General features: G+C 38.9%; 1 protein-coding gene across 4 annotated transcripts in view; it reads left to right on the top strand.

Moving 5' to 3' along the window:
• LOC116940624 (receptor-type tyrosine-protein phosphatase alpha-like) overlaps positions 1–22,197 on the top strand; it is a 40,779-nt gene extending 18,582 nt beyond the window's left edge. For all 4 annotated transcript variants that reach the window (XM_032950691.2, XM_032950689.2, XM_032950692.2 and 1 more), the window contains 10 exons: positions 6,909–7,028; positions 8,515–8,681; positions 9,171–9,456; positions 11,925–12,018; positions 12,723–12,799; positions 13,600–13,734; positions 14,756–14,881; positions 15,940–16,091; positions 16,715–16,850; positions 19,075–22,197. In XM_032950691.2, the coding sequence (XP_032806582.1) occupies positions 6,909–7,028; positions 8,515–8,681; positions 9,171–9,456; positions 11,925–12,018; positions 12,723–12,799; positions 13,600–13,734; positions 14,756–14,881; positions 15,940–16,091; positions 16,715–16,850; positions 19,075–19,149 (1,368 nt within the window). In that variant the 3' untranslated portion in view covers positions 19,150–22,197. The remainder of the gene's footprint in view (positions 1–6,908; positions 7,029–8,514; positions 8,682–9,170; positions 9,457–11,924; positions 12,019–12,722; positions 12,800–13,599; positions 13,735–14,755; positions 14,882–15,939; positions 16,092–16,714; positions 16,851–19,074) is intronic.
• The last annotated feature ends 137 nt before the right edge of the window (positions 22,198–22,334 follow it).

Below are 22,334 nucleotides of genomic sequence, written 5' to 3'. Positions count from 1 at the left end.
ACTGATTCATCAAACGGCAAAGAAGAGTTTATTCTGCTAAGGACCGCCAGTGATGGTTACAAAGAGAGCTTTAATGTCAGCGTTTTAATACCGTGCAAGACAATACATTATTAATATTCATATGTGAATACAACACTTTTTTTTACACTGTCCGTGTCAGCTGCCTTGGAATTCTGCTTACTGTATGGAAAGTGAATATAGTTGTTGGACAAGACAATGCAGAGTGTCCGTAACCTCAGCATCCTTACCCCCCAAGCATGTTGCCCTCTGCAAGACCTACCTTTCCTTGAATTGTTGGGGGCCACCTGACAAGGCCACACTTGGCAGATTAGATTTGCCCATTGCCAGCAGGAGTGGCAGGTTGTCCTTGCATCATTGACTGTCTTCTTTATCCTCTTAGAACTCGGTGTACAGTTCAAAGGTTAATGTATTTGTATTTACGAACACAAGCCCCTGCAGAGTCTGCATTGCTCCTCAGAGAGAATTTCTAACAGATTCAAAGTTTGTTAACACCCATCATTCTTTTGCCCCACCCCTTCACCACCCCAACAAAAACACATTCAGGAAGTCTAAGCCTTTTGGAAGGTGGGGTGCAATATGACTATTTTTAATTTTGAAAACTTTGATAGGTGGCACATCCTGCCATTGTCGGCAATAACCTCACGTAAAATAAGGCTATGCTAGAAATAAAAATGAACATTCACAGTGGATGTTGAAATTGCGCCTTATTTCCTTGAAATCTCCAGAGAGATAATTAGGAATAATGACAGATCATGGTTTAAATTAGACTTGATATAATGCACCAGATAAGACGCATATTAATGAATTAATAAACAAAGTAATGTAATGATTACGAAATGTGCCAGAGTGTTTTGTTCACATATATAAGTCAGCCTGTGATATGTGCTTTTATTGCTCATGATTTGAACAGAATTCGTCCTCTAGTTTTATGTCTCTGTCTCTATCATGCATTGTGGTGGTTCCATCATGCTCTCAGGGCTACTATTTGCGATGTACCAACAATTAACCAACTGCATGTGGTACATTCTATATGACTGTACTACCATGCTCCCATAGCTTGTCATGAAATCTTCAATCACCTTTGTGTAGTCTTCTCTTAATTTTATCATCTTATTATATTTCTTTTGGGTTTCCAGCGTTTTTTGTACAGTCCCTTATTTGGAATTTTCATCCATTTATAACATTTCTCATTTTCTTGGTTCTTTCGGTAAGTCACGTAGAAGGGAAACAATAAAATAATAAAAATATAAAACGATAAAATTCTCACGACGTTTCGACTGCAACACAAGCAATCATCATCAGGTGTGAAAACCACAGCAAGAAAATTTGAAAAAAGTTGCGGTTATTTTTAACGTTAAGAAAATTTGAAAAAAGTGGCGTTTTTTTAATGTTAAAAATAACCGTCACTTTATTCAATTTTGTTGCTGTGGTTTTCACACTTGATTGCTTGTGTTGCAATCGAAACGTCGTGAGAATTTAATTGTTTTATATTTTTATTATTTTATTGTTTCCCTTCTACGTGACTTTACCGAAAGAACCAAGAATATGAATCTCTGCAGTCACGAGAGCTTTAAATCAAAATTTCTTATTTATTCAATGTACATTTGTTGTTTCACATGACTTGGTTTCTTCTTTCTTTTTTTACTTTGTCCCCCCCCAATTTCAGTCCAACACATAGCGCTAGTTTATTATTTAACTAATCAATGGGTAATTTAGAGGCCTACCAACCATTTGAGCAAGTTGGATTGAGAAAAGCTTTTTGTTTTCCATTAACCACGTACATTCTATCAATCAAATAAATAAAGGCAAGTATCATCAAATTCCATTCTACCTGGCTTTTGAAGACTAAGAAAGGGCTTTTTTCCCCCCATGTAAACGGATACAGTCTTACAGGCTTCCACATGGAGACCATAATGAAAATATATAGAAATCATCAAAGCCATTTATAAAGATGGAACAGCTGCATTGATGTTGAATAAAGAATGTAACAAAATTCAAATCAGAAGAGAAGCCATGCAAGGACATGAACTCCTACCATGGCTATTCACAATGACATAAGATATATTCTGAAAATTGTATTGGAGAAATATAGGCATACACATGAATGGAGAGAGCATTAACCATCTTTGATTTGTTGGTGACATAATCATTGTAACAAGCAATGAAAAATAACTACACAAATTGTTGAAAATACATAACAAAGAAGGCTATACATTTGATTATTTTGTTTGCTCATAAATAGGAGCCAAACAAAAATCACATTCAAGTTCGCTGAAAAAAACATAATTGTCAGAGGGACACAACTGGAAAACACAATTATTTATATATTGGGAAAATATCGAAGGTGAACCGAGATAAAAAAAAAAATTACATACAGCAAGTTTGGAATGCTTTTTATTGAACTGATTTTGATAAAGAAAAGCAACATCGATGTGAATAAATATTTATTTTCAATTGGCCCACAATGTTGTGGATCATAAACATCGTCACTGACAAATGGTAGTTGAAGGACGAAACTGGTGATAGAGAGACGGTCAAAGGATTGAATGCCCCCGAGGGGCAACCACTGCGGAGATTGAGCAATGAGATTTTCGCACGTGCAGGAGTGAGATGGATTAAGACATCACGAGACTATAAAAGATTGTGACAACGTGCAGAGAGGGCTTCATCTAGCAGTGGATAGTTCATGGCTGTTGATGATGAAATGATGATGATGATGAAAGATCAGTGACTAACAGGCTGGTTCATGTTTTTTTTCTTCCCAGTGTTACATATAAAAGTAAAACAACAATGATAATCGAAACTTCCACATAATCTCATATCTTTAAACTCAACTTTTTAAAATGATATTGCTTTCGCAAACAATGAAACATTTAAGAGAAATCCAATTTAACATATTAGTGTAAAACTAAATGGCATAGGATATTTTGGAACAGTGTGTATGGGCAATCAATCATGACTGTCACGTATTTCCATGGCATGCTAAACTCACGGTAATGTTTGGATTCATTCATATCCTTTCATATATGACATTTGAATCCTTTGGATAGCATAATACAATATTAGGGTTTCATAATGAGTGACCATGTGAGATTAATGCTATTTATTAATGGTCATTGTCAAGGCTATGCTTATGAAAACACTTTTTGAGAAGGTGACTGTTTGGCTCTAGTATAAAAGTAAAACGTTCTTATTGTGGGTGGCTTTTGCTTGTGTTCACCTGTGATCCAACACATCTGCCAGACTTCTAGGACCTTTGCATAACTCTACCGGTTTATCCAGTTCAAGTAAGAATTCTCACCAAATAGGCAAAAGAATGTCATTCAAGTTGCAGGTGGCTCTGATAGTGTACGACTTGCAATCAAAAGGTTGCATGTTTAAATATTGGTTGGGGTGGGGGGGGTTGACTTAGCCCATAATCTGGCAGGGTTCGATAAAATTCGTAACTTTTTCGGGATGTCAACAGTGGTTTTATTACGGTTAGAGTTTAACCTGCCATAGGAATAGGGGATTTCCATTATTGGCTCAGAACTAAATGACCACGACCCCGATGTTCATTTGAGAAGATATATAAGGTGTTATTAGAATAACTGATTGTTTTAAGAACGTGCAATTATATCCTTCACAAAATAGTAAGTGCGGCCTAAGTACAGTGTACATTTCTTTGTATGCTGCATCATGCAGGGTAAAACACATCGTACAATCTGGTATGCTCTGGAGAATTATTTTTGAGGTTTGCATTGGGTGTTTAGCAATGATAAAGGAATAATGAAACAGGCATTATCACACATTTTGTGGTTGTCGGTTTGGGCTGCGCCAGAAAGAAAACGCCGATTTACAGTTGGTTGCTGCTTATCACACCGTACCAAAAGCCCCTGTATCTAGGAATGTAGGAAGGCAACTTGGGTGGGGGTGTAATTGTGAGGTCTTTTGGGTTCCTGTGTCACAAGAGAACAAGCTGCTTGCAGCAGGACTGGGCCAGACAGCGACAATATTTTTTCGAGCAGGATTTATATACACCGTTAAGCATGAAGCAAAATATTTATTGCACGAATCTAAATCATCAGCCGTGATCAATCCAACTGCTGGATGAGTGTCCTTTCCCAAGCTGCAACCACCTCTCGCAATGCTGCGATGTAATAATTTTGTCTGGCATTTGCACAAGAACTGATTTAATTGCACCGTCTCTTGGGTGGATGTCTTCTCTGGCGTGTCTCATTCCTTGGCTGGGACTCCATCATTAATCTAAATACCATAATGGTTATTTTCATACCATGGTATATTCATTGGTGCCTGTTGATGAGATGACTTGCAGTTTTAACTTGACTGAAGTTTGCTTGCTATAGTTATTACTGCAGAACATTTGTTTTTTTGTACTATTAATGTGAATGTCTTAATTATCAGCCATAATCAATCCACTGCTGGATGAAGGATCCCCACACCTCAAACTCTGTGCTTTAAAGATCCACCTAGCACCTACAAAAAAAACTAGCTGTCTTTGAAAATTATAAATGTCAATCTGAACTCTTCACATACATGTAAGTTGAGCTTTAGGCAATCATGCATTATTTTGCTTGTCAGTACAATGCTGAATGATGAATGACCTTTAAGGACATGTCAGAAGTCACTTCCCCTGAATAACTAAATGTGATTACTTTAATCACAGTACTTACAATATCTACTTTAGTTCCTTAATTAAATTAATATTAAGGTACATGTACAGCAATTGTGTCAATGCACTGCTGGATGACATCCTCCCCATGCCATGTGGATCGTGGAGGTTATATTACCAGATTTCACCACCCTGATCAATGCCAGTTGGCATTGCATGCTGCTAACAATGTAGCCCGATAGCAGTCTGCATGGTGTTCATCCACTTAAGCACTATCCAGGATCAAGCCTGCTTGGATTCCAACATCTGACAAGATTGAGTGCTTTCCAGCTAATTTGGTCACAGGCAAATGAACAATAATCTGTGCAATTAAAAAATGCATGTATTGCATGTGCCATCATTACCACTTTAATTTGTTAAGTATCTGTGAACTGAACTGGCTATACTCGATAGTTTCACTACATGGTGCAAACTTATTTTACCCTTTGTCTTTGCAAAATAATGTTCTGTTATGTGCCGTTTTATTGCAAGTGAACAATGACATGGCTTATTTTTAAAGTAAGCTACATTTAAATATATTATTATGCAGGTGATGGAGCTTATAATAAGATCATTTCAAAGCGTTTGAACATTATTCTCATGTTCCAATTGGCTCACTGCTCATGCTAAGAAAACATATTTGCATTTATTGGCATATCAATGATCAGCTGATTCGTGTTTAAACAAAAAAAGAGCCTGATGTTCTTTATCAGATAAAGTGAAGTTGGGCAGACATTGCATTTTGTTTGAGTGTCTGCTTCCATGGCTTAATTGGTGCAGGTCGTTAAAGTGCTTAAAGCTTGCAGGGCTGTTTACCCACGCCGTTGCAGCTCTGCCCCAGGGAGATCTCTAATGACCAACAATATGGAGCAAAGTGCTTCCTGTTTATAATTTAATTGTCTTGGTAAAAAAAGGAAATGTTCATGTCCTTTTTACGAAGACCGTTAAAATGAATATACGTAATAAAACATAATTTGGTAGGTTTTTTTAACGTAACTTAGTCATACTAACTTTGTGATGTTCTGTATTATTTATAATATATATACGATTCTGGCTTGTATACACAGCACGGTGTCTTCAAATTTATCAACTGTTATCCATCAGCAGCCTATTTTTGACTCCCAAAAGCAGTACACAGTCTACTACAAGGCAGGGTGTAAAGAAAGAATATCCATTGAGAGATTGTATTGGGAACCCAAGTGATGCTTCGCATGCACGTTTTCTTGACCAAAATAGGACTTAGATGTTCATGTTTGCCGTGACAGAAAGATAGACATGGTTTTGAACCAGAACCTGCCCGTTTACAACAATCCAACTCGTGAAAAAAAGGCTTAATAGTCATTGGCTGCAAGCCTCCGATCATCAGCCATGATCAACAATATCCTGGATGAATGCCTCCCCAGACCATCATCTCTTAATCCTACGATGTAACAATCCATCTAATACCTTCTCACAAGCTGATTTTATCCCTCCATCTCTACGTTGTGGACATCCTTTATGGGCAAGTTCCCTCCCTTGTCTGCCACTATCGTTAGTTTAAACCACCGACTGTCATTTTTTTCTAGGAACGTGTCCTGCTCAATATATGCCTGATAGTTCTTGTTTAAAACTTTGGTCATGCATCAATGCCACCCTATCTCTAAAACAAATGCCCATTAACAAAACGGTTTGGTGTGTATATCTGTAACAATCCAGTGATGCATGCTCTACACTTACACAAAAATAGATATTTTTGCGTGATTTTAGGTCACTCAATGTGAAAATAGTAAAAATGTTTATTACATATTTTATTTAGGCTGAACTAAATTTCGATCGTTATAACAAAAAATATTACAAACCTTTAACAATTACTGGTAAAGTCACAATATTGTATTTAAATAATCACTCGCGTGAAATTTTCTAACGAGTGATTGTAAGGCCTACTTCAAAATGTGTGTTTGGCTGTAAGGCCTATTTTGTATTTATACTATTCTCTTCACTGTTTTCATAAGTGTTGCAATATGTATAACTTTGCTATTGTAAGTTGATCTCACAAGAGGAAGTATTAGGAGCAGTGGTCAAATTAAACTTCATAAGCTACAAACCATATATTTTCCCCCACACTAAACAAATGCACGTTTCAACTAGTTTATTTCACCTTGTGTCCTTTCGTGCCAGTTCTGCCTTATGTTTAAACCATAACACATAGCTTACGTGGTTGTCTGACCCTCACTCTCCCCTTCCTCGCTGTGTGTAGTGCAAGTGTGCACAGTACTGGCCTGACCAAGGGTGTTGGACATACGGAAACTTACGGGTGTCGGTGGAGGATGTTACCGTGCTGGTCGATTACACCATCCGCAAGTTTCTCATCCAAGTGGTGAGATTTCTGCAGTGTGCAATTCCCCTTTTTGCCTTCACTGTCCCAGTAATGCATTGCCACCTTGTGGTGGAGTACTTAAAGTTGCTTTTTCAATCAGGCATGGACTGGCCTGTGGGGGTATATTGGAGGTCGAGTGTAGAAGGTAAAGGTGCAGCCTTGCAATTGTTTGCTTACATCATTGCTGGCGGAAGGGCCTCCACAAGAGGAAGCTCGAGAGAGCTCCTGTTAACGGTATTTAGCCTTATATTCTTAGCTCTTTCGGTAAAGTCACGTTGAAGGGAAACAATAAAATAATAAAATATATATAAAACAATATTTATTATTTTTTATTGTTTCCCTTCAACGTGACTTTACCGAAAGAGCTAAGAATATGAATTACTGCAGTCACGAAAGCTTTAAATCGGTATTTATCCCTCTCTTTTACAGTGGCCTGACATCTTGATATCCCACACACCATACACGTGACCTGCCACTAAACAAACTGTGGAGTACCCGTTTATGCTCCTGGGTTGGACAGAGGCGATTGAATGTAATTAGCGAAAAATTGCAAGATTAATACTGTTTATTTTACTTGACTATAACGACTGTTTTTGTTTATTTTCACAAATAAGTAATGTAATGAAAAAAATGCCATTCATATCCACGGAGGCCGAATGTTAGTGTTAGGTTATCTGCATGTACATCTTCATGACTGAAATCGTTTTGTACACTGGGAATGGTGGCCAGGTTATTCCATAAACCCAATCAGTTTTGTTTTCAGTGTGGGCTAGATCACAGTTGCTGAAATTCACTAACATATTTTAATTGCCCAGTGCTGACAGCTGAAACTCCTGGGCACGAGAGGTTTGCTGGCATCATTTGCACGAGGTTGCACTTGAGCCAAGAGCCTGTCATGATCCATGACTGATCATGACGGAGCTGTGTGTTCATGTTATTTTCAAGTCACGTTAATGTCTATTAAGCCCTTTGTTAGATAAATTGTGGACAAACAGAGAATGTAATTTTATATATGGCTCTGCTTTTTATCAGAGAAAAGTTCAAATATTGCATAGGGTCGGCTGCTCGGAATTATATCTGTCTTCGTGCTCCTATTCCGTGCTCCTCTAATCACATCCACTCTTATAATCTCGTTCCACCTTATCCTTCAAACTCACCCTGTACTGCCCTGCACTGGTGACATCTCCATAGCCCTTATCATTGCATCTTCTTTGCCTCTTCTCAGCACATGGCCCAAACCTTCTAAGTCTCGCCTCCCATAATGTGTCAAGAATATTAGTAATCATTGCTAAAAAATCTGACTTAAAAATTATACTTATTTCTTCCCTTTGGCCATTTTTGTTTTTGCAATAACGTTGCTACATTTTTGTGCATTTGAAATGTTTAAAATTATATTATAACATGCACCTTTTAAATTCTTACTTGCATTTGTTGTCAATGAGTGGCATTCGAAGAAATGTCTACTTAATGCTTGCTCTTGGCACAGGTGGGAGACATTCCTAACAAGAAGCCTCCCAGGCTGATCACCCAGTTCCACTTCACCAGCTGGCCAGACTTTGGAGTACCCTTCGCCCCCATTGGCATGCTGAAGTTCCTCAAGAAGGTTAAAACCTGCAACCCACCATATGCTGGGCCTATTGTTGTGCACTGCAGGTATGATTGTTTTTAATCACTTTTGTTGCATTTAAATATTAGACTGCTTTTTTATATCACTCTAGAATATCTATGTAGCTCCCTTTACCTATGACCTATATGTACTTGTGACACATTTGTTTACTGTTATTCAGTTCTACCTCAAAGCTGTTTATATGTACATTGGCAATATCTATTTTAAAATAGTTATTTTAATTTGAAACACACATGGCTACACCACAAAATGTCTCATTAGCCATCCAAATAAAAACAATTATTCACATTTGCATCTGTGCATGAACAAAACTTACATGCAATGCTGAATTCACATTCCTGCACTTGGGAACCGTTATTTTTAATACTATACGTTGTTTTTTTCTTCGACCGGCATTGCCTGAATGTCACGTAATGTCTACCACAGCAACAATCGTTCCACGAGCCAGATGTGTTTCGCGGTCTCACATGCGCGCGCCCGCTCGCCCGCCCGCTGCTGCATGTTCCCTTGCTCAGCGCGGGTGTGGGCCGCACGGGGACCTTCATCGTGATCGACGCCATGCTGGACATGATCCAGACAGAGCGCAAGGTGGATGTGTTCGGCTTCGTGACACGCATCCGTGCCCAGCGCTGCCAGATGGTGCAGACGGACATGCAGTATGTGTTCATCTACCAAGCCCTTCTGGAGTTCCAGCTGTACGGAGACACGGAGCTCGAGGTCACCTCGCTCGAGAGCCACCTGCAGAAGCTCTACAACAAGAACACTCCCACTGGCTGCACAGGCTTGGAGGATGAGTTCAAGGTGCAGCAAGTCACAAAGACGGTGTTTGCCAAACCTGCCTCTCAATAGAGCTATTTAATGAAAGGCTCCTGCCATAGATTTGTGACAGGGGGTTCGTGTTACATAAAGTCACGCGTGGCATTGACTGGATGTCCTCCCTAAATCGTGTTGTTCATGGGGTTTTTTAAACCTAAATTTGGGGAGGGGGGGGGGCATGGGGGGGGGGGGGGCTGCTCTGGACCGATTCAGATATGACTCACTACTGATGCTAACCATGGTTTGGGAATAGAACTAAGGTGAGCTGGGCTCGATTGACCCCAAAAGCAATGACGTATTGATTTAAAAAACATGATCAGTATTATAAATACTATATTATATTTTTATTGTCATCAAACAATTGTAATTTACTATGGATTGTTTCAGTCAAAACAGATACAGTGAGGGAAAAAAAGTATTTGATCCCCTGCTGATTTTGTACGTTTGCCCACTGACAAAGAAATTATCAGTCTATCATTTTAATGGTAGGTTCATTTGAACAGTGAGAGACAGAATAACAACCAAAAAATCCAAAAAAACGCATGTCAAAAATGTTATAAATTTATTTGCATTTTAATGAGGGAAATAAGTATTTGACCCCTCTGCAAAACATGACAGTACTTGGTGGCAAAACCCTTGTTGGCAATCACAGAGGTCAGAGGTTTCTTGTAGTTGGCCACCAGGTTTGCACACATCTCAGGAGGGATTTTGTCCCACTCCTCTTTGCAGATCTTCTCCAAGTCATTAAGGTTTCGAGGCTGACGTTTGGCAACTCGAACCTTCAGCTCCCTCCACAGATTTTCTATGGGATTAAGGTCTGGAGACTGGCTAGGCCACTCCAGGACCTTAATGTGCTTCTTCTTGAGCCACTCCTTTGTTGCCTTGGCCGTGTGTTTTGGGTCATTGTCATGCTGGAATATCCATCCACGACCCATTTTCAATGCCCTGGCTGAGGGAAGGAGGTTCTCATCCAAGATTTGACGGTACATGGCTCCGTCCATCGTCCCTTTGATGCGGTGAAGTTGTCTTGTCCCCTTAGAAAAACACCCCCAAAGCATAATGTTTCCACCTATATGTTTGACGGTGGGGATGGTGTTCTTGGGGTCATAGGCAGCATTCCTCCTCCTCCAAACACGGCGAGTTGAGTTGATGCCAAAGAGCTCCATTTTGGTCTCATCTGACCACAACACTTTCACCCAGTTGTCCTCTGAATCATTCAGTTGTTCATTGGCAAACTTCAGACAGGCATGTATATGTGCTTTGTTGAGCAGGGGGGACCTTGTGGGCTCTGCAGGATTTCAGTCCTTCATGGCGTAGTGTGTTACCAATTGTTTTCTTGGTGACTTTGGTCCCAACTGCATTGAGATCATTGACAAGATCCTCCCGTGTAGTTATGGGCTGATTCCTCACCGTTCTCATGATCATTGCAACTCCACGAGGTGAGATCTTGCATGGAGCGCCATGCCGAGGGAGATTGACAGTTGTTTTGTGTTTCTTCCATTTGCGAATAATCGCACCAACTGTTGTCACTTTCTCACCAAGCTGATTAGCAATGGTCTTGTAGCCCATTCCAGCCTTGTGTAGGTCTACAATTTTGTCCCTGGCATCCTTGGAGAGCTCTTGGGTCTTGGCCATGGTGGAGAGTTTGGAATCTGATTGATTGATTGCTTCTGTGGACAGGTGTCTTTTATACAGGTAACAAGCTGAGATTAGGAGCACTGCCTTTAAGAGTGTGCTCCTAATCTCAGCTCGTTACCTGTATAAAAGACACCTGGGAGCCAGAAATCTTTCTGATTTAGAGGGGGTCAAATACTTATTTCCCTCATTAAAATGCAAACCCATTTAACATTTTTGACATGCGTTCTTCTGGATTTTTTTGTTATTCTGTCTCTCACTGTTCAAATAAACCTACCATTAAAATTAGAGACTGATCATTTATTTGTCAGTGGGCAAACGTACAAAATCAGCAGGGGATCAAATACTTTTTTCCCTCGCTGTATTAGGCCGACTATAGCAGCTGGCTTTTTGGTATTTTTTTTCTAAGATGCGTAACACTTGTTCTTTTTTCACTCGTGAAAATGCGATGAGCCTAATTAATACCAAAATACATGTTCTTATAGAGGAGAGAAATATTCAGTCAATCTCCTTGTTTACAAAAATAATTGTGCAAATACAAATTGGGCAAAGATAATTTACAGTGCTTTGTTAGTCCACAACTGGATGAAGGTCCCCCATGCCACGTCAGTCATGGGGGTTGTTTAACCATACTTCACCATGCTGGTCAGTGTGGGGTTGGTGAAGGGGCACAGAACCAGCTCGGAACGTTTTCCACCGATGTTAGCTTTAGCTGGGAATCGAACTTTAGTCTCCAGGTTCATATTGCATTGTGCCAACCAATGTACTAGTTACAACTAATTTAAAAATGTGCAATTAAACAACGTTATCTTCTTCAGAAACTAACGACTGTGAAGATTCAGAATGAAAAGATGCGCACTGGCAATCTCCCAGCCAACATGAAGAAAAACAGGGTGTTACAAATCATTCCTTGTAAGTGGCACAAGACATGTTCGGAGCTCTCTTCCCCTTATGACAACAATTTTATTCCATAGATGGGTACTTCTGATTTGCCTTTGTGAATAGCAACCTTCGCCAATTTATAAAATGTACAGCACACTAAGAAAAAGGGCTTGGCTAATGATCAAGGTTATTTTATCACTTAAAAAAAGTGACAATCTACCTTTTGCCATTAATGCCACACAAAGCATTCCCCAGAGTTCAGGGGCACATTAGCATTGATCTGCAGTATTTGATTACCCAAGAGTCGTCTAGACTTTTTCGCTGGCCATGTTGCCACATTAATCATCTGCTTGGGTCTGCTTTTGTAAAGAAATTAATGAGGTCTGCAATGTTTAAACACATTTTCACGAAGCCTTTTTACTCAAACATTGCTATATTTTGACAACGATAATTACCGATAATATGCGCAGCAAATAAGTAATTGTTGGCTCAAAATGTCAGAACAATCTTACCTCTAAATTTCATATAAGGAAAATATGTAAAGCTCAATTTATTGAGGTAACATCGCCATCTGCTGACTGTTAGAAAATGTCAGTTGTACAGAAATGCCGCAAGAGCAACCGTTTGTCTATTTCAAGGCTCAAGTTCAAACGTTTACAGTGCTGACTTCACATGGCATGCGTGTAGATTTGTGCATTTTCTTGGTATGTGTTTAATTTGTTGTTGTGTTACAGATGATTTTAATCGCGTTATTATACCTATGAAGCGAGGAGAGGAATTCACCGATTATATAAACGGATCTTTTATTGACGTGAGTGCTTTTTTACATATATATGTTTCGTGTAGAATAATAAAAACATTTGCCTAGGAACAAGAAATAAAGCGTAACTCTGCTTCACGTGTAGAAAAATGTCACATGTGTTTTGCACAGCAAACAGAACGTTTTCAATGTTTTTGCCATTTAAATAAGATCTTTACAAGGAAATCTCTGATATGAAAATACAGCATAGGTTTATACAGCCACTTTAAACAAGCAAAACATCTGCACAGATATATAGGACTTTGTTACAAACATCTATATGTGCCGGCAAATTGAATTGATTATTGCCAAGCTATACACATGCCACCTAAGTGTGTTTGCCAATGCGGCTGAGCAAATACAATTATGTTTGGGAATCAATCCCCACATGGTCCATGGCGAGAGGCTTCGCACCTGTTAAATAGCGTGATATTTGCTTGCAGCTCTGCTGTGGCCATGAAATTGATTGAGCCCAGTCATCTGCCATACAGTCACAGGAACTGGCTGTGACCTCTCTGAAATAAAGGTCACCTTCATGTGAATACAATTGTGTGTTTGTGCATCAATGGGGTTAAAAATACCATGGCAGTCTTGCCCAGTTAATATTTATCTTTAAGGGAAATGATTACGCTTTTAATTTGAAACCATATATGTGTTCAGCACGTTTATCAATAACATTGGAAAGATATATAATAGGTGACGTTTCAGGCAATGGCCCTTCTTCATATCACTTGTGTATATATGACATCCTATATTAGTGTGAAGGCATATAATTTGTATGTTTTCTTTTATATTTTGAAACGTGTATTTAGGGCTATCGGCAAAAAGATGCATTTTTAGCTGGCCAAGGTCCCTTGCAGCAAACGGTTGAGGATTTCTGGCGGATGGTGTGGGAGTGGCGATCCTGTTCCATCGTCATGCTGACCGAGTTGGAGGAGAGGGGCCAGGTATTGTTTTCAAGACATACATTTGCTTGTATTATGGAACCCACTTGATTGCAGAACTTCATCTTCAGCCTTGATTAATCCACTGCTGGATGAAAGCCTCCAAAAGTCGTCGCCATCTCTCATGGTCCTCCCGATGTAACAATCCAACTGGCACCTGCACATGAGCTTATTTCCTTGCTCAATCTTCTTTGTAGACGTCCTCTTGAATGTGTTCCATTCCTTGCTTAACCATACTGCACCACGCTGATCAGTGCTTGTTGTGAATGGCGATGGGGTGGAACCCAGCACTAGTTCAGGTATCACATGCATCAATGATATTATCCATGGCCAGGAATCGAATTCAACTCACCGGGTTTGTAATTTAGTCTGCTATAACTGCTGCTCCACTGCTCTACTCCTTGACTTATATATATAAAGATTTAGGAAGAAAAAATCGCGCGAACCAATTTATTATCTTCTTTGGTTCTTTCGGTAAAGTCACGTAGAATGAGAATAAAATAATAAATTGATAAAATAAAATAACACAATAATATTCTCACGACGTTTCGGCCACAACACAAGCGGCCTTCTCCATATCACTTGAATCAAAGAAGATGAATCCTTGCAGTCACGAAAGCTTTAAATCCAATGTATTATGGCTTTCTAGTTTTACCAACTATAACTTGTACAAAAGAAAACAAACACTGTGCCAAATGTATCGGTTTACAATATATTTTAACTCCCAACCTTGGTAATAGAACCATTTTAAAAAAATGTTTCACAGTGCTCATTAGTTTAGTTTGTACTTGAATCTGTATACAAATGTATGCAAACTATATATTATTTTGCAATTTCTACCGAAGTAAAAAAAGAGGAGTAGCAACATGTACATTAAATCGTGAAGTAATATTTTTTGTCAAAGCTTACGATTGCAATCAAGGTAATACTGCAGTGGTGTAAAACTCAACCAATTCATAGACATTAGCAGGGCACGTATTAGAACAAAATAACGTGTTGATATTTTTCGTGCGCGTGAATTCAGGAGAAATGTGCCCGGTACTGGCCCACCGAAGGCACGATTACATACGGCGACATCATCATCGAGCTAAAGCAGGAGAATTCGCACGACAGCTACACCGTGCGTGACTTCAGCGTGTCTAACACCCGGGTGAGCTGCTGCTATTTTTATTTGAACCATACTTGCGCGCGTTTGGGGAGTGGTAGTGTAGCGGTCAATACACTGCGCTACGAACCTGGCGGCCCAAGTTCGATTTCTGCTCACGGCTAAATGTGCACCTAGTGTGATGTGTTAACATTGCCACATGGTAGACAAAGGCAGCCGGGCATTGTGCTGGTTACCGACCCTGTGCCGGCTTTAATATATGCTCAAAAACAGTACTTTCCCCAACAGTCTTAAATGCTATATGGGGCATCTTTGTCTTACTGAGCTGTGAAACTCAGCATGGCAGTCACCCATGACAGGTCCTTTTTAGTGAATTGTTGTGACGCATTGTGGGTAACATTATTTATAAAGAGACCATTATCTATAAACAAACCTCCATTCTTTGTCTCAGCACAAAAAAATGTAAATATTTAGTCATTGGTTTTCCAGGCAAATATTATCCAGCAGCATTTGTTTAAGCATGCAAATGCTTAGTACTTGATTTGTATGTGGCGATACAGAATGGAGGCCTGTTTATATCATGTACAGACATATTTTGTGGACTTGAAGCAATGTGGTATCTCTCTTTGCATCTCTGTGCATTATTTAATATCTGTATGTACAGTGGAAATTTGCGAACACGATAATAGCAATGTATTATCTGTATATGCTTTAATGTTAAAATGTAAGGTGAGCAAAAAAATATTCCTTTGCTTTCATCAACTTTAACTGACATCATTAGCCAACAACAATACATATAAAATGAGTAAATAGGTTGATAAATAATATGATTGAGGTTTTCTTGACTGGCTTACTCAATATTAATATAGCAAGAAAATAACTGGGGTTTTCAGAGTTTAAAATAGGGATAGTTTCAAGATTGATTGTTTATGAAATTATGCTGATTCCAGCATTGAAAATCGTGCACTTTTATAAAGAGTTGCATTGCAAAAGTGAAAAATTTCACTTCTTGGAAAACGAAGTGGCGCCGGCAAGTGATGTTTTACATGGGGACAATTATTTCCATTTGAATCCTTTCACACTTTGCATATGTTGTCCTTCAGGAAAACAAGAGTCGACAGATCCGTCAGTTCCATTTCCATGGCTGGCCGGAGATTGGCATTCCAGAAGATGGCAAGGGCATGATCAGCCTCATTGCTGCTGTACAGAAACAACAGCAGCATACCGGCAACCATCCCATCACTGTGCACTGCAGGTGTGGCATTTTGGGTGGCTGTGGTCGGGGAGGGTTGTGACAGATGCCTATTCTCTGTGTGAGATTAAAGCAGTAAAGGCTCGTTAGCTCTCTTCTAAATTGACGGAAGCAATTTCACTATTATCATGAAAACAGCCATATGCGTCAGCGTAATGTGATAAATCACCCAAATGTAAATTGGAATTTGCAGAATTAACTGTCATTTACATGTCACTGACATTTTAAGTAATTCTCCCAAATATAGCGACCTCTTTTAACACAATGTAGAAAAAATGTAAACAACAAACAGATTTTTTGATTTTCGCTTACTCAAACGTGCACAGAATTCTGATTAATGCTCAGATCAAATTTGCTTGCATTTTTTTATATAAACACTTTAGGAAACGTAAAGAAAATTACTTTTTAATTTGACTGCGTCGTTGTCATTTTTAACTTGTCTTTTATGATGATGACAGGTTTCTGTCACGGTAAAGTTTGGAATTTTATTAAAAATGGGTGTCACATTACCATTAGAGATTTTAATCATTGTGGGACATCAAAGCAGTTCTTGAAAGTTGTCTTAGCCCGGTTGATGCTGCTTTTAACCCTGCTTCTGATGGTGCAACTTTTTTCTTGCTTTGCAGTGCGGGCGCTGGTCGCACTGGCACATTCTGTGCCCTGTGCACCATCCTGGAGCGTGTGAAGACGGAAGGAATTCTTGACGTATTTCAGACGGTAAAGAGTCTACGAACACAGAGGCCCCACATGGTGCAGACCTTGGTGAGCGATTTCATTTGTACCATTGGTCCTTGGCTGGACTCTCATCGCAACACTTGCTTTCATTTGGAAATGCATTGTAATGTTGGTGTTGTTAAAATAGCATTTCCCCAAGTCGAATCAACCTTTAAAACTTTCAATCTCGATTTGAAGTTATTTGAGATTACACAAGTTTGAAATCTATTTACTGTAAAGGTTTATCTTATGAAATGCAAAAGCACTAGAATACTGTTTTCATGTAAATAAATATAATTGAGCTTGTTTCGCTTAAGATTGTTACAAGCTCACGCAAAAAATACAATTATATCTTTGGTATCAGTCACGTGACATTCTGGCTGCCTTCCCGCTTGTCTGGTTTCATGCACCTCAGATTAATTGTCTTTCATGAAGGGGCAAATGAAAACCGCACATTCCCCATCATAATCTAACTGAACATTTTTATTATAGTATTTGCAATTAAAAATGGCAATAACTTTTTGCATTTAATTACAGTTATTTAAGCCTTTCATGCATCATGCCCACTGGTGGACTGCTGTGATTTATGACTTTGAAATTATATTTTTTAAAAATCAACACATTTTATGGGGTTCCTTTGACTCCTATAATTCAAGTTAGTCTACTTCTTCAAATTATTTTTAATTTAATACTTCATGCATTATAGGGTTAATGCTATCTCAATTACCAAATCCGGTTGTATTAACATACTGACAGTTATTCTGTCTCCTATATGTTTTCTGTATATTTACTACTATAATGAGCCAAGAATGTCTGTGTCCCGTGCGTGACGTCACTCCACGTCGGCCAGCCCCCCTCATTAATAATCATGAACAGTATATTCTTGGGTCTTTCGGTAAAGTCACGTAGATAGGTTCAAAGAAAATAACAAAAAAACTACGACGTTTCGTCATCAGGAAGGAAAAAGATGCAGACTGTTTTAAAGGTTTAAAATGGGTTAAGCCCAAGGGTCAAACGAAGTGGGTGGGGCCTGTGATGTTAATGTGAGAAATTAGCATAATGTAAATGTAAGATCGGAGGGCGGCCTCCAGGAGGAGGGGACGGAAGTAGCTATGTTAATGTTAGAGATTCCCATGTGAATGGAAGATCGGAGAGCGACGTCCACGTGCGCGTAGAGGTGGCTGTCCCCCTCTTTTTTCTTCCTGATGACGAATGCTTGTGTTGCGATCGAAACGTCGTAGTTTTTTTGTTATTTTTTTGTTATTTTCTTTGAACTTATCTACGTGACTTTACCGAAAGACCCAAGAATATGAATTCCTGCAGTCACTAAAGCTTTAAGACAAAATCATGAACAGGTGGCGTCCTCCACATCGATCACCCCCTCATTAATAATCATGAAGAGGTGACGTCTTCCAAATGGACACCCCCCAATGCCAATAATAAGTAGCGGGTGACGTCACTCCACATGGAGGGGGGAGGGGGCGAGGCGCCCCCTCCCCCATCCTCGGCATCAACTCACAACCCTCACTACAAAGGCAGAACCCTCACGTCACGCGATCTCCGTAACGCTATTGTTGAGACATCAAAGTAAAAAGGACGTCATGATGAACAAGGGATTATAACCTTTAAATGAAATAAGTCTGTGTCACCGCGGCCTTACAAATTGCACACGAATTGATGCAATGAATATCACGTCGCAGTCTGCTTTTCGCTTGCAAGTTTCAGATTTACTGAAATACACCCGTCCTTGGATGGGCAAAGGGCTAGTTGTAAATAATAATATTCCCAAATACCAGTTGGCCAAAACATAAAGATGATATTGTTCTTTCAGTGACAGTTTTTATTTGTTTGTTACATTCTGAAACATCAACAACTCAGTCACTACATAGTTACTTTATCAGTCACTTCTACTATCTAATATTTTTCAAAGTTCAGTTGCATAACTTTTGTTTTTATGAAAATTTGCAATATAGTTTAAAGCTATCATGCTGTTTTTCAAGATAGGGAATATGTCAATAAGTATTTTTTGTACTTCTATTTTTGTTGTGGACCATTCAACGAATATATATTTTCCATTCGATTTTGGATTTATTCTTCCAGCATATTTATTGGGGGTTTGAACCCCCTCATTGATTAGTTGCAACCACCTTTTGAGATGTCATGTTGGTTGACTTGAAAATACTCGGTGTCTGTTGAATATCAGTCCCCAAGGAACAGTTTTTCAGCTTTTGTCATCCTTGCTTGTCATTGTTATTCCCCTTTCAATTTACAGGAGCAGTACGAGTTTTGCTACAAGGTTGTACAAGAATATATTGAAGCATTTTCTGACTACGCCAACTTCAAGTAAAGGAAAATGTGTATAAAAAAGCCCGTTCCGAGAGTGGAAGAGCTTGGCTGTAGCTTGATATAAAATTGCATTGATTTCGATTAAAGCCGCAGTCGATTCTCCACAAACTGATTCCTCCCCCCCTACATTCCAGGTCTTAATAAAAATGCTTTACAAACCACAGTGTATGCTTGCAAATGCAGTAAAGAAATTGCAATAAAATGTATTCATTCCAAATAGAAGGAAATGGTCTTTGTCTGAGGCTTCGGCAAATTAGCCGCAATTCCATTAGCCTTTTTGCATGGAAAGTTTGAAAGTGTACCGTGTTGAAGGCTCAACAAAGCTAAAGACATATCTTTTGTGACCAAAATTAAAATAATTTGCATTGCACAGGGTCGACCATTCATATTTGAAAAAAAAGGTCTTTTGAAACTTAGTCATATGGAAGCAATGCCTTAGAGGCCTTCAACTATATTCCAATCTCTCAATTTGCTCTCTGGAGACATTGAGAGTTGTACATACATCACATTGCCTTTTTATATGTTCTCTTTCGTAACTGAAACACGTATGTAATGTTATGAAGCAAGTGCATTGTCTTAATAAATGCACTCAATTGAAAAATATTCAATCAGCCTCTAGAATATGTAGCATGTAATGTGACATTTTCGGTTGCCATTATTTAAACATCGATTACAAATGTATTATTTCTGTTCTCTTATTGTTTTTATATAATAAAGATCGACAATTTGGAATGGGGGAAGCAGTGGCGCAGTGATTAATGCATTTCACTCTGAACCTGGTGACCTGAGTTCAATTCCAGATCACAACAAACATATGTGGCCAGTTATATCAGAACCAGTCCTGCCCCCCCCCCCAAATCACTAACCTGTGCTGACCAGTGTCGTAAAAACTATGATCTAACAACCCCCAGGACCGACGTGGCTCGAAGGATTGTAAATTATTTTTACATTTTCTCCCAATTATATCACACCGTTACAATTGGAATGCAATGTGGTCGATTCCGGTAGTCTGAGGGTTCCAGCACCACAACACTTAGATCACGGCTAATAGTCCCTTTCACACCTTAAAAGCTTCCTGCAGCACAGCTGAAGACATTTATTAGAACGAAATGGGGATGCACCCTCCTTTGTAGGGAATGAACCCCTTGGATCTTTCACTCCACATCGTGTCGCTGAGAAAATTGCCCATGTCACATAACGTGACGCATTGGAACAAGAAAAATGCAATTAATCTGACCTTATTTCTCTCTTTGAATTCGTCTGTTCTTTACCATTGTTTCCAAATTCTGTAGGGCAAACGTATCTTTTATTTCAGTAAAAATGTCATTATGCCCCGAAGTAATATACTGCATGCAGATAATAACTTTTCTTTAACTTAAATGGGACTCAGTACAGCAGTGAAGTGGCAACGTGTAGTGTTTTGTGCACTGCAATGAACTGTATTCGATTGCTGGCCAGTTAAGAGTGATGTTTGAACTGGTCCTGGGCTTGCTCAGTTTTGTCTAAAACCCCATCACCAATGTCGGTAGCGTTGTGAGGCCTTTATCGAGCAGTGAATTAAGAAAGGGGCGGTAATTCTGCCATTGGGGTAACCAGAGTTTTTGAAATAAATAAAAATCTGCTCCATAACTCCCAAGTGGCACTTTGTGTGGCAGGCTATAAGCATGACCCATGTACGTGCGCACACATTGACTTTGAACAGTGTATCATTACCGTCAATACATGTTATATGATTATGCTTTATAGTTACTGGATATGGCTCGTAACACGAATACAATTGGAGTCTAGAGATCGTGTGCAGTTAACTAAAAGCTGTGTTATAATTTGTTACACTAATGTCAAAAATGAACGTTTACAACATTGCCCCGTTTTACCAACTTTTTCGTCAAGAGATTGAAATTGTATAGTATGCTATAATCACGTTGGTTAAAACATTTATTTGTAAATAATTGCTGTTTATGCTGCCATTTTAAGCGGTTCCTCAATGTCGGTGGGATATTTTGCTATGCGCTGTTGTAATTTGCTTCGGACGTCACTTGGATATCTCATTTTCATGTGTACATGCGTTTTGGACATGCCTATGCGAGACATGTAAAACTTTAAGCAAATTGAATGCTTCTTTATGATGAAAATTTAAATTGGTTTAATATTTTTTTGTCTTAGTCGTGACCGATTTTAACGGCAAGTATTGTACAAAAGGAAGTGTGGTGATGAAGCTCTTTGGGCATTGAGAATCCACGAGGTATCGTGAGCACAAATTTGTAATTGTTAAAACATTGGTTGCGTTTTTTTTTTATTGCCAAACAGCTGTTGATTTGAATTTTATAAAAATGAATGTGACACTCGCTAACTCTAAAGCGGTTCTATTTGTGACTTTTGAACATTTTGTTATTTTTTTTAGAGCATGAAGCCAAAAACCCCAGTTCGTAATAACTTGTTTAAACCATGCAAGTAACATGTTGATTCTTGTGTAGTTTTGTAAATGTTAACATTTGATTCTTGCCAGCATGCACTTGTATGGTCAGCTATTGTTGCCTATGAGCGAAGTGTATCAATACAATCAATTCAGGGCTATGCTTCACTCCATGGGTATGTGCAACATTTTAAAAACAATAGAGGCCACGTGAATAATTGGTAAATGCTAATTATGCTTCTCTAAGTACAAACGGTATGCTAACATATGGCTTTGTATACATTACCTTGTTATTCAGGTCAATATTACCCTCATGGTAAAGATTTGTCCCCAGCGGGTTACCATTCAGGGCACTGGGAAAGAGAGGACCCTATTGCACCCTCTGGGTTTACATTTGTATCTGGAAGGTAATATAAAGTAAATGCATAAGTTGCGTACTATGGCATTGTGTTCTTCTTACGAGTGTTAATTTTAATATTTTCACGTATTTATTTTTATTTTTTTTAGGATTTTAATGTTAATACTTTTTGTTATTTCTAAATGGATGTTTCACAGACCCCTAAAATAAAGTATTAATCAATGTAAACCTACTAATGACATGCCGTTTACCTGATTAAACCATCTCTATGACCACTATTTGTTATTCTGTAAAGAGCATTCCTTATTCACGTTTGGTATTACAGCTTTTGTGTTGTTTAAAATTTTCACGTTTGCTGAGGCGGAGACCCAGAGGCCCAAAACTCCAAGCAACCAGCAACAAACAGCACGATTGA

Source organism: Petromyzon marinus, chromosome 9 (assembly GCF_048934315.1).
Source record: "Petromyzon marinus isolate PM22_M1 ecotype Great Lakes invasive population chromosome 9, UKy_Petmar_22M1.pri1.0, whole genome shotgun sequence".
Classification (NCBI taxonomy): Eukaryota; Metazoa; Chordata; class Hyperoartia; order Petromyzontiformes; family Petromyzontidae; genus Petromyzon; species Petromyzon marinus.
Note: the sequence above shows the minus strand (reverse complement) of the source record. Positions and strands in the feature narration are given on the sequence as shown.